General features: G+C 43.7%; 1 protein-coding gene across 2 annotated transcripts in view; it reads left to right on the top strand.

Annotated features, from left to right (window-relative positions):
- The first annotated feature begins 4286 nt into the window (after positions 1 to 4286).
- znrf2b (zinc and ring finger 2b) overlaps positions 4287 to 13874 on the top strand; it is a 44107-nt gene continuing 34519 nt past the window's right edge. For both annotated transcript variants that reach the window (XM_080039300.1, XM_080039299.1), the window contains exon 1: positions 4287 to 5090. In XM_080039300.1, the coding sequence (XP_079895426.1) occupies positions 4724 to 5090 (367 nt within the window). In that variant the 5' untranslated portion in view covers positions 4287 to 4723. The remainder of the gene's footprint in view (positions 5091 to 13874) is intronic.

Genomic DNA, 13874 nt, shown 5'->3' with positions numbered 1-13874 from the left:
GCCTTTGGCCAAGAATATTTTTATAAAAAATTGTGTTGTCTGAAAACACTAGACACACAACAGACATAATGGGCAAGATAAGTCACACGCGGACACGCGAGTCACATGACATACGTGACCGCGCAAGAGAGGGAAGGCATATGCGACCATATCTGCACCTCAAAACATTCCGACAATTTGTTTATTCACTTTAAGTCGGATCATAGTGGTCTATGACCAAGCAATAAAGGAATTAAAAACAGTAGTTTAACGTAGGGATGTGAACAATGTGGCGATTCTTGACTCGATTTTCGACTCGTGCTCAAGACGACTCTAAAAATAAAAATTGGTAAATCGGCTGGTTTTACTTTATTCGATTTTTTGGGGACATGGGAGACGTCCGTGATGCGAGTTCACGTGTGGTTGTGAGCGCGCTGCAGGCGCTTAATTTCTGTAATCTGCGTGCATTAAATGTTCGGTGTGGGTCAACAGTGCAGTGCAAAATATGCAGCATAAAGATATAGCATTCGTCTACGACCGTGATTTTAAATCACCTTCACACAAAGCCTCCGCCCGGGCAAAGCAGCGAGTAGAACACTGCGTCTGTGACGATCACCGGGAGACCTCGCCAGTGTGAGCGAGTGAGCCGCACTGTTTTTGACAACTAAAATGATAACCGGGGGTATCCTGTCCATTAACGTTGTCTACATGAACGGCTTCCGCCATCTATTTGTATGTCTCAAGCCTGAATACACAGAGCCATGTCGGCAAACTGACTGCTCGACTGAAGGGACTGTATAGTGCTGTGATTTTCAACCAGTGTGCCATGAGAGATCGTCAGATGTGCCTTGGGAAATGATCTAATATCGCCTAATTAACCATTGTCGGGTGTCTGTGCTGTAATAAAGTGTGGCAGATAATGTAATACTCTTCTACCGTATCCGAATATAAGACGGGGACTGCCCGTTACCAGAGCGACCATTCAGCTTAATAATAATAATAGGCTATATTTAATATATACGGCACATTTCTCGCAGTCAAAGCGCTTTACATATAGCTTCAGGGCCTGTGTCCAAGTAGTGTTTACTTTATTTTTTTATCGGTTGGAACACTGTCTGTGCTCTCGGAAGCGGCCGGGGCATGTGTGTGTGTGCAATGGGAGAGAGAACGCTTTGTGTGGAGAGAAAACAAGAGGCCCGGGAAATCGCCAAAGCCAATGCAAAGCCTCAAATCATTATGTTGCGAGTCAATGTGTCAGAGGCAGGAATCGGCTGTGCGATCGACTTTTACTGTGGCTTTTTAGCTGCAGGAGTTGCAGTGCTAAAGAGGGATTGCCAACTGCGCTTTCCTTTTACGCACACCACAGCCGCCGTAATGTTTCGATTTTATCATTTGCATCAAAGCCCGAATGATAATAAGAATAAGAGGCTTTATTTAAACGCTGTCCATGCGGTCTTTGTGATTGTAACTTTATCGGCTGTAAACTGAAACTAACTGAGATCGCTTTTTTTAATGGCACAGTAAATCGATCGATTGGTCGATTCATGCCTCCGACACGTCGACACGCAAATAATGAGTCATTTAACATCCCTAGTTTAAACTGCCTATCCAGCCAGCTCCTTGAGACATAAATGATGCTCTTACATTCCTGCTAGCAAAAGACGTGCCCTATCAACACCATTCGCAACGGGTTATTTTTATTTTGACATATTTATTTTATTCAATTATTAAAAATATGTTTCACTTATTTAGCCTATTTCTATTTTCTTTGTTTTCAGTTAAATTAGGCCTTTGTTTAAAGTCCAAAGTCATGGTGTTAATAGAAACAACCTTGTTAAAAGATAAATAAATGTATGATGTTCTTAAATCAATGATTAACTGCCTTTTATAATCGTGATTACACAATGTGATTACTCAAAATAATCATGATTATGATGTTTTCATAATCGAGCAGCTGTAAATTTTTGCAATTTCCATGGTTTAGATCAATTAGAAACTATTACATTATTAAATAGGTAGGCTTAGTCATTATGTTGACTAGGGGTAGCACCACTGATTTTGTACCACCTAGGGTGAGGACCAACATGGGAAAGGATTCCTTTTTTTATACGGGTGCTGCACTGTGGAACAGGTTACCGGGAGCACTCAAGGTGGTCGGGAGTTTGGGCAATTTTAAAAAGGCCCTAAAAAAATGGCTTAGGCATTATTAGGCTTGCCTTAGTGGGGGTCATTGTTGTGTGTGTGATTTTTATGTATGTGTATATTTTGTGTACAGGGACCACAATGGAAATAAGCCTTCGGGCTTTTTTGTGTCTATCCCTGGCTATTTTATGTATTTATGTGTGACAGAGTGCTGTTCATGTTTTTATATCAAAATGGTCAAATAAAATCATTCATTCATTCAAATCATTCATTCATTCATTCAGACTTCATATCTACAGGTTCTTTATTGTGATTTCATCAGTGTCAGTGAGCTCCATGGTAATGCAGTGATTGACAGGCTGATTGAAATGCTCTTTCTATGAACAGGAACTCCCCTCTCCTAACCCCACACCCTTCTTAAAATACACAAACTTTTTGCCTTTACTGTTGCACACCCCCAAAAAAGTAGGTCCACGTACTGACCCCCCAAAGGCCCATTCTGAGCCAGGAAAAACCCTGCCTGATGCTGTGTACACAATTTGGTGATGATAGGTTGGAAATCCACGAAGTAGATGTCACTTGACTGTATTTCAGGTCATGTAAATTAAGGAAGAAAAAAAATCATGGCTGACCCCTATGGTCCAAGAGGCTTTATTGTAGAGCACCATGAGCTGTACATGTGTAAGCAGTGTTGCCAACTCTTCAGTAAGGAAAGTAGCTATTGGCTGTCCAAAAAGTCGCTAGAAGTCGCCAGATGACGTCATCACCTAATTTGCATATTTGTAGATGACGTCATCGCCTAATTTGCATATTTGTAGACAGGGGTTTTATACAGTAATATTTGAATAGGTGAGGTTCTAGTGTTATGAACGTGACAATCGCATAAACAACCAACGTGGTAATGTTAAGTCTAGCAGTAATCATACATGCTCATGGATTAAAAAAGCACTGCATAACATTTTGAATTGCACTACTCGTAGACTGTAGAAGAGGTGGGAAAAGCTGCTAACTGCTAATAGTGATGCTAACGGAACACGAGCGGAGAGGTGTATCTCCTGCTCTGACCGCAGCTGGGAGGGGCTGCTGCGCAAGGACCGGGCCGTCTGTCAATGCTCTGTGACGGGGGACGGGCTGGGAGGCTCCCGCTGCTCGTTGAGAAGCGTTAAAAGTGATATTTGCTTCGGCGAAAAAGTCACCAATAACTCCAGAAAAGAAGCTAGATTTGTCGCTTGTCGCTTTTTTGAAAAAAAGTCGCCAAAGGGGTCTGAAAAGTCGCTAAATCTAGCGACAAAATCGCTAAGTTGGCAACACTGTGTGTAAGAAATGTCAAGTCAATCAGAGTGAGTGGGAAAGGGGCATGGCCTGTCAAACATTGCATTTTTGAATTATTATTATTTTTCGCATTTGTGGCGCCCCCCCTTTTTTTGTAGAGCACCCTGGGACTTAATAACAGCGCCCCCTTGTGGAAATTCAAAAAACTGAATAATAGCACACTCCTTGGGGTGGGGTGGGGTGGGGACGGACGTTCTGGGAAATTTTTGCGTTTCTAAGTGCAATGGTGTGGGAGGAGATAGAGCTAGAAAAAAGGGAAGGAAGAATAAGAAAAAGTATGGTGGATAACAATAAATTACGGACCCTCAATACTTGAGGGCCCGTACTTACGGGCCTTTGAGGGCTGAACTTAAAAATGTATTCACCTGCAGTGTCTCGCCTCCATTACAGTGAGCGACCAATATAAAAGGTCTATCACATCAAAACCTCTTCTAGGGATGTACAGGATATTAAAAATCACAACTAGTTTGCTCACCCAGATGGCAGGCTACCGATATCTGGTCTGGCCCATGGATTATAGGCTACCCCAACTTTCAGCAGCTCTCACGGATTTCAACTTTTTAAGACTTGAGACACTTTTACAAACACATTGCTGAAGAAAGTTAGTGGTATAAGGAATGTATTCCCAGATTGGCTAAAAATCTGATAATGTTCCCTGACTACTGCACAGGTTGAAAGTAGGATTTCGAATGGTCTGATTTCGCACTGGCAAAGAGGACACAGTGGACTGGAAACAGCTTTATTTTGAAACTTCTTAGCGGAAATACTTGTAAGCTAGGCAGGCTTAGCTTGTGCATTGAGTTTCCTTGCGTACACCAATTCTACGGGTTTTGTCAGGGTTTTCTCTTCCACCACTTCCATCTTTTCATTGATGTGTTGTCGGGTAGGGAGGCGTGAGGAGCCGGGCTCGTCACTCCCTCATGCCGCTCAGGAGCCATGGCGGAGCGGACAGTGAGGAGGAACTAGCTGCGAGGACGGATCTACGTTACTTGCAAGCACGGCCACAAGCAACTATGAGGAATGTCGGAAGACAATGTCGATGGCTTCAAAAGTTTAATTAACACACATTCCTAGATGGCCGGTTCAACTTTTAATTTACTGGCATTTCCCAAGCGTGGATGATATCATCGCGTCGCAGTCTGTTGTGTTTTCTCTCGCAGTTCGTCTGTCCTGTAAAGCCTTCTGCCTGCGGCGTAAATCTGGCGCACTGTCCCGCATTGGCTCACAGAGCGCCACTTTAACATTTGAAGCCGAGTCAGTGAAGGCTAACATGGGGGCAAAGCAGAGCAGCCCGACTGCTAACCCAACTGCTAACGGGCGGACCAGAGCCTACTCCGGCTCTGACCTGCCCTCCAGCACGTCTAGCAGTAACGTTAGCAGGACTACTGCCGGGGGGCTGAGGTACCATGGAGCCACGGCCAGCACCAGCCAGCACGCCGGAGCAAGGGCCAGGGCTGTGGGGGGGACCAGGCATCAGTCCAGCATTAACATTCCCAACAGCAGCGGAGCATACAGCTCCCCTGAATCCGGCGGCAGCACCCCGGAGGAGGCAGCGGACAGGGAGCGCGCAGGGCACGAGGCTCCCCGGCTCATGATAGGATCCTTACCAACACATCTCTCTCCTCACCTGTTCGGAGGTAAGAGAGTCACAACTCAGTGACTCACCCAACTGGAGCGACTCTGACACATGACACAGAGGGGCTTGACAGGGACTGTAGGATGTTGGCCAATGTGAACGAAGTGTGTGTGTGTGTGTGTGTGTGTGTGTGTGTGTGTGTGTGTGTGTGTGTGTGTGTGTGTGTGTGTGTGTGTGTGTGTGAAATCAAAAATGTTTTAGTCAAATTATTTTGACTAACGTTTAACACTAGGCTACATTCTAATAATATAAGACTAGAATATGGGTCATGTGACAGCACTAAAAGATCACTACAAGATTAAAAAGTAAAATGTATTCAAAGTTTAAAGGCCTACTAGTTAACATTTTAATGAAAAAATTAGCTAGTCACACAAAAAATAATCCCTCTCAATGATCACTCCTGCCCCACTATAATATGTTTTGGTGTGTTTTTCTGCACCAGCCTCCTCCCTGGCTGTATTTTACATAGTGTAGAAGAGTTTACAATAGTTTAAAACTCAGAGAAGCTCTGAGTTTAATGTAAACTAGTGCAGTGCCCGTAGGAAGCAGGTAAACAAAGAGACATATTAGACAGTACATTTGGCTGCTATCAGTGATGGCTAATGTTACACTGTTAAAGGTTATTATCAGTAAGTTACTTTGTAGAAGTTGGCTATAGAGTAGGGCAACATTCCTTAGTGTATTGTGTAAAGATAACCACAAACTAATTCCATGTGTTTTGTTAAGTGAAATGAAACGCAAAATGTATTAATTAATTAAGTGTTGAATCCTAAAGAAGAATCGAGCTGTACAGGTGTTACCTATACAATCTGATATTATGGTACCCTGCAAACTGCCATCCATACTGCACAATGCACTCAAACTTACAATCAGTTGCCTTTATAGTAAATGGCTGCCCTGTGTATAAAAGGAGTCTATGCTGCACGCCATGACAACATTGTCAACCCCATTACCATTAGGCTATTGTTAGGTATTTGAAAGATAAGACAGAGTTTGGATACCTGTCAATTAACGTTACTGTGTCAGTAGCAGTCAGCTGTGTGTGTGGGAGGGGGGATTTGTGTCCGCACGCGGGCGTCCGCATCCGAGGCCGTGCTGTCAATTAACGTTAACGTGTCAGTAGCAGGCAGCAGTGTGTGTGTGTTTGTGGGGGGGGACTCATGTGCGCGCACACGCGCTCGGTGTGTGGGAGTGGACTTGTGTGCGCGCGGTCGCCCTCGGGCTTTCAGTTTAGATTTTAAACGGATATAAAACATTTTGTGGAAGCATCCGAGACCGTGCTGTATTATTACAGTGAAAATAGCGTGAAGTGCAGTCTTTACCACTAAAGCGGACAGGTGGAGCAGATGAGGAGTTGATGAGGAGTTGTTGAGGAAGTAAGGCTGTGTCGGTCTGCTGTGTGTGTGTATGTGTCCCGCTCGTCAGAGGGAGGCGGGGTTTAGTCTGCTCTGTGCGCACGTAGCCTAAGCTACTATTCGCCAGCATGATATAAATATGATAACTTCTACAACTTCAAAATGAAGGATGAAGGATGCACACCTTCGTGCTGTGTTTAAGCAATATCCGGAAGCTCATGCCGATCTGACCAAAACTCAGAGAGATACGCGAGCCACAGACACACAGACAGACGTTTCTTGCTTTATAGATAGAAGAAGATAGATAGATAGATAAAACTTCTTCTTTTTTTAATAACTCCGTCCCGCTGCTCCTTTTTTTCACAGTGGCCTTAATACGCTGTCGTACACATAAGACCTGGGGCCTGTTTCAGGTTGACAGACTGAGTTGACCAATCTGAGATGAGCAACTCTGGGTTATCGGTTTCAGAACAGGTGCTCACTCTGAGTTAAGCATGTGCGTAAAAGCCATCATCAATGGATCGCTGATAACATGATTCACCATGGAAACAGGAGAATCAAATGCTTGATCCTCCCACTTCTCAAAAAAAAATCTTCTCAACTTCTCCCACTGGAGTGAGATATATTCATGAATGAGTAGTGGGCTTATGGTACGGAGAAGAATTAACAGGGATATTATCTCATAACTCTGATCTAATCACCAGGCTATGAGCTGGCACGGCACAATATTGCTAGGGCTGCCCTCTGAAAGTCGATGATTCGAATCATCAGTCGGGAACCCCCGCAGTCGACGCAGATTCTTCAAGTCGAATCATTGTTTTGTTTTTTTCAGTCAGTGTACATTATAATAAAAGAGAAAATAAGAGCAAAACACTGACGTTATCATGCCAGGGCAATAGGTGGCGGTAATGTGTCACGTCAGGTCAAACGCCATAGAAGAAGAGTGGTGAAAACTAAAGAGGAAATGGCAAAAGAAAAAACCAAAGCAGATGATGTTTGCGCTGTGCAAATTGCGCACCATATATGCCTATTGATTCTGCTCTGCTACGTGCTGTAATAAAGATAGGTCGCCTTGGAAACAGTTAAGCCCCTGTAGACCGCAAAGCGTCTTTTTTACTCGTGCGAATCACCATTCTCTGCAGCCGTCACCGGCTCTGTGTTGTTTCTCTCTCACGGGCTCGTCGAGGCTCGGGCACGCTCGCGTTTCAGCTGTGCTCCAAATCCCCGGTTCACTCGTAAACTGATTTTTTTTTAAATATATCCAACCTGGAGATTGTTTATTTTAAGCTCTGTCTTGAAGTCTGTTTTCAACTGTTTTCGGGTTGACGGTTGGTCAAAGATCTCACTCCAATGCACTTTTCTGATTGACAAATAGTATCACGAATAGTCGAATCTCTGGTTTGAACAGGCAGATCCGATTCGACTGAAAAAATTCCGAGTTGGGGACAGCCCTAACTATAGCTGACAGCGTTTTATTTTTTGCTATATAGAGTTCTACTCCTGAAGCTACATGCTACACTAGGTAAATAACAGGCAAACAACCATTGAGGACATTCCTTTTAGTTTCACCGATGGAATTACTACATAAGTAGCTTCCTAATCTTTGTCTTGTTATAAACGCGGCATTGACTGCTGTGGTTAAGATAAATTAGTGGATTATGAGCAAAATGCTTTTGTGTTGGTTTATGCAACACTCTGCATGCCTTGCTGTACTACGGGCATCTTGTCGCTTAGAGGGAAAAACAATATGGCTGTCACTCAAAATATTTTCCAGAGGATCTGGGCGGGGGTTATCATATGCCTCGTTTCCACCGAGTAGAGCGGGTCGGGTCAGAGCGGCTCAGAGCGGGACAGCTCACTTTTAAGAATCTCGGTGTTGTTTCCACCGCCGACCCTACCCTTACTGGTAGGGCGGGGTTTATGACCCTACCTTTACGGGTAGGGCGCTAGGGCGGGGTTTAGTCTGGACTGCGATAGCCGCCGCCAGAATGTGGGTCAAACTATCGGGCTGTGGAACAGCTGTGGTCAAGCCAGCGGTCTCTCATTTTTGCTTGGTCAAACCAGCCGCTTCTTTATTTATTCCCCCCGTGTTGTTGTGAGCACACAGACGGCTCGGTGCAACTGATAGAGACAGTGAGCGAACAGTGCTGGCTGCGGCAGTTACGTGACATCGTAGCAGTGGGACACAGTGTAGCAACTGATGCTTTTAATGACGAGGGAAAACACCACACAATAAACAGTGCTGCGCTCACATTTTCGCCAACACACAACAAGACTCTCTTCACTCTAGCCGAGGTGACTACACACGGCGGAAATTATTCTTTCTACCAACTGTGGTCAAACCAACGGTCTCTCGTTTTTGCTTGGTCAAACCAGCCGCTTCTTTATGTATTCCCCCCGTGTTGTTGTGAACGTTTACTAGCCTACTATCTATGGCGAAAACACACAGAAACGGCTCGGTGCAGCTCATGAGCGAACAGTGCTGGCTGCGGCAGCTACGTGACTAGCAGTGGACACAGTGTAACCAACCGATTAATTTATTGACGAGGAAAAACACCACACAATAAACAGTGCTGTGCTCACATTTTCGACAAAACACAAGACTCTTCACTCTTGCCGAGATGACTACACATGGCGGAAATGATTCTTTCGACCAATCAAATGACGGGGGTGTGTAGCTCCGCATTTTCGGCCCGCTTTCAGGCGGCTAGTACCCCTACAGAGGAGTACTGAGATTGGGAGCGGCTCAGAGCGGTTAGGTGCGCTTAAACCGTACCCTACCCAACTTTTGGCAAATGAAAAGCCAAACTATCCGGACCGAACCGCTCCGATCCGACCCGCTCTACTAGGTGGAAACGAGGCAATAGACTATTGCACGTGGAAGTTTCTGGTTACTAATGTGGGGGGAGGTGGCTTCTCTCGCTATGACGACATAGCGAGAACAATTCTGAACGGAGTATATTGGGGGGAGGGGTGGCGGTTTTCAGAAAGGGGGAGGGTGAGAGTATTTTTTCTATACTTTGGCAGTCTCTAGGCACACCGTGGACCCATATTTATGTTAAAACATTGAAAAAGTGCATTTTGCATTATATGGGACCTATGAATTAAACAGTGGCAAAACCGAGGTTCTCCTTATTGGCACCAAATCCACTTTATCCAAACCCGACAGCTTTTCTCTCACCATTGATGACTCCACTGTTTCACCCTCCCCCCAGGTTAAGAGTCTGGGTGTCATGCTCGATACCACACTATCATTTCAACCCCACATCTATAACATTACCCGGACTGCCTACTTCCACCTTCGAAACATCAACCGCCTCCGCCCCTCCCTTACCCCCCACACTGCCACCATCCTTGTCCACAGTCTGGTCACATCAAGGCTCGACTACTGCAACTCCCTCCTCTTGGGTCTCCCCCAAAAAACCCTCCACAAACTCCTAATGGTTCAACACTCAGCAGCAAGGATCATCTCCAGAACACCCTGCTCTCAACACACCACCCCTCTCCTGCACCAGCTTCATTGGCTCCCGGTCTATTTCCGTATTCAATTTAAAATCCTCCTTCACACCTTCAAAGCCATCCATAACCTTGCACCCACATACCTAACAGACCTCATTCAAATTGCCACTCCCTCCCGTGCACTCCGCTCCTCCTCCTTTGTTCACCTCACTGTCCCTTCTGCCCATCTCACCACGATGGGGAGCAGAGCCTTCAGCCGCTCTGCTCCCCTGCTCTGGAATGCACTACCTCCTGACATCCGAAACACCGTCTCCATATCACAGTTCAAATCAAAGCTTAAAACTCACCTTTTCAAATTTTCATACCCCTCCTGATCTTCCCTTCCCATTTCACCATATCACCTTCATCCATTGCCCACTTTATTTGAACTGTTTTAAATTCAATTGTTTCTTACCTGGATTTAATGTACTGTATATTTGTCTGATTGTACGGTGTCCTTGAGCCGTGAAAGGGCCGTGAAAGGCACCTTTTAAATAAAATTTATTATTTTTATAACAAGATGACTTGTGGAGGTGCATGGAGCTGGACTTTCGTCTTTGTCCCTCTTTCACATAAGTACAACTAGTCTACAAAATCCTAATTGTCTGCCGATCTTAAGGGAGGACACCCTGCCTGTGTGTTGGGATTCACCTAAATAGGCCAGACAAACAGTTGACAGTCTGCTTCTGGCTGCACTAATCTGTTTATCCCATCAGTATGACATGTGGGCAGATTTCACCATTGTAGGAAGCTCCACACACATAATACAGGACACTTGTTTACACGTCTGATGTCTGTAACCTGTCATGTATAACCTGCTGATGAATAATGGATGAGGGTTGCTATGAACGGGATCTGTAAACTGGGCCACAGGGAAGTCAGTGGAAATTGCTGCATTTGCTGTTGTTTGAAAGAGGGATAATTATCATCAGGGCTGTAACTGGAAACATCAAGGGAGGATAATGTTTGGATAACTATTTACTTAATTAACAGTTGTCTTATACATGTCTATACTATCACGGATTGATATAATCAAAATTAAACCAATTTTTTTAACTTTTTGTGAACACTATTAATCATTGCTTTTTAATTTACATCCCATTGGTATTTCATTTATAACACTTTAAAAGGTGAAGTAAGCGGTTTATTTATAATATAAGTGTTAAATCGCTCTTTATTCATACAGTAATCACTTACACGATGTGCGCGTTTCATAAAGCCAATCTCTTAGTCAGCTGCTCTGCATGTAATAAGCAATTAAACTTTATGTAGTATCCCAAAATTTTATCCAATCACAAGAGAGAACGCTACAAACCGACACCCGTCCGCACCCGTCTCACTCATGGTCTCACTGCCAGTGCACGCTCTGCACCGGGTGAATGTGTATGCGCCTACAATGGCGGAGCAGGTAAAAATCCTTCCCAGTTTTGATGGATCTGAGATGATGCTAGATAACTTGCTGCTTGAAGACCGCAGTGCATTAATGTGGTGACGTAGGGATGAGCGAGGGGACTGCTAACTGCAGTAACTGACAGGAAGTTAGCTAAAAGAACCATTCCGCTTACAGCTCCTTTTAAGTTTACTAATTCTGATATATTTTGGCAATGTGTTCTGATGGCTTCACATTTTTTTATTATTTTATTATCTCAAATCAACAAGTCAACAAATCAGAAAGAAACTACCAAGCCAAAGATACCTAAATTAAAACCCCTAAAGCTCCACATTGATTTTTATTTATTTTTCATCATTGAATCAATTTGTCAGCTATGGAGATAATCACCTTATGCTGAGCTCTGCAGAATATTTCAGCCTCTCTCAGCCTAACGTTTTAGTTAGCCAGCCTGCTAACTTCACTGTCCACTTCATAATCTGCAAAAACGTCTGACAAACCCACTACACATATACCTTCCTGTAGGCCTTGCTTCAATGTTTCTTATTGGCCAACCACTGTGCTGTAACTATAATCCCCTCACGTATAACAACCATGAACGGTATCAAGCTGCCTTTGATAGGATAGAATAAGGATTACAGCTTTGAAATAGTATTCATACTCGTAGTTAAAGGTTCAGAAAGCAGAATGGTCAGTTTAGCTAACTTCCTGTCAGTTACTGCAGTTAGCGGTCCCCTCCCTCGTCCCACGTCACCACATTAATGCAATGCGGTCTTCCAGAAGTGAGTTATCTAGCATCATCTCAGATCCGTAAGTGTGATAAAACATGATAAAAACCAATCAAAACAGACATTGGGAAGGATTTTTACCTGCTCCGCCATTGTAGGCGCATAAACATTCACCCATCTGTTCTCTGCACGTGCACCGTCAGTGAGACGGGTGCCGGTTTTTAGCGTTCTCTCTTATTGATTGGTTATCAGTAGTGGGATCCCCGAAAAGTTTATTTGCCGATTACATGCAGAGTGGGTGAGAGTAGTGCTGCTTGAAAGTATGTGAACCCCTTGAGCCTTTTTGAATTTTATTTATTTTAACCATTATTAATACATTTTTATCAATACCAGTATTTTTTATATGAAATAGCAGATGCTTTTTTATCAATTCAACATTTTTCTTTTCCGGAAATCAATTGTTAAAACAGAAAAAATAAATGATTTACCAATTTTTGTATGTGCAAAAGTTTGTGAACCCTGAACTGCATTGCTTAAATTGAGCAGGTAAACAAAATCAGGTGGGCCAGAGGTTCCTTGGGAACTCCACTGTACTCTCCATTGTCCCACATGGGTGGGCGGGGTATTTGTTTGGTTACATGTTTGTGTTCGTCCTGTCATTTGTGTTTTTTGTGGGGATGAGGGTTGGGACAGGATTTGAATATGTAACACTTTTTGCTGGCATTCTATGTTTTTTTACGATGACTGCACCGCCTAAGTTTTGCTTCCTTTTATGAACCATTTAACATTATTTTCCTGCAATGTACGGGGGCTGAATCTTCCTTATAAAAGAGTGAGTGTGTTGGATTTTTTGCGGAGGGAGAAGGTAGACTTTAGCCTGGCATTCCCAGACCTGCCACTAGGCGCTGGCAAATTAAATTTGCTGCGCCTGTTGGTCTGGAAACTCTCCGTTGAAGCTTTTTCAAAAAGACCAGAAATCTGGGCTCACGTTTCAATTGGTTCTATCTAATATGGGCGCGCCAGAGCCCTTTGTATGGTGCTCTGGGGAGGACGTAACCGGGTGACGACAGTGACGTGCATGCGACGTCGAAGCCGTGATAGTAAACATCAAAGATGGCTGCGGATATGTTGTGTGAGTTTGAGATATGGTTTGAGACTGCTTTGGCCTCGATCCTTTATGATTTGGAAGACGGCACTCAAATATTTCATTAGCAAGTAAGTGGAATGTTCTGTTTTGCCGACCGACCACGGCAAACGTTTAATTTAACAGTTTAACAGCTGTTCGCTAAACGAACGGGGCTTACGTCACCTTGTGCATCGCTCTGATTGGTTGTAGTTAGGGGTGTAACGGTACACTAAAGTCACGGTTCGGTATGTACCTCGGTTTTGAAGTCACGGTACGGTACGGTACAGTACGGTACGGTTCATAGTTAAGGGAGAATGAACAGTTTTAGCTGTCAGTAACTAGCTGACAGTATGTACCATACAAATAAAATGCATAACAAATCTAAAAAGAATACTGCTGCAATTATCCAATAAATAAAATACTTATTAAATACTAGTGAAGGTGCAGCATAAACTAAAATTGCAGTGAAAAAAAAAGCCAGTGTTAATGCTCAGCAGGCTCTGTAAGCTGGTATGTAAAAAAAGGGTATCATCTTTAAGGGTATTGTTGACTTTAAATATATATATATATATTACTGCAGCTCTCTGAAGTGCTCTTATAAATATAACAATTATCAAATAAAAGTGCAACTGCAGCATCAATTAAATGACAGCTTATGTATTTTCAGTATAAAAAAAGCAAATACTGT

The sequence above is a fragment of the Ammodytes marinus genome (genome assembly GCF_949987685.1).
Source record: "Ammodytes marinus genome assembly, chromosome: 13".
In the NCBI taxonomy this organism is placed as follows: domain Eukaryota; kingdom Metazoa; phylum Chordata; class Actinopteri; order Uranoscopiformes; family Ammodytidae; genus Ammodytes; species Ammodytes marinus.
This window is presented reverse-complemented; position numbering and strand designations above follow the sequence as displayed.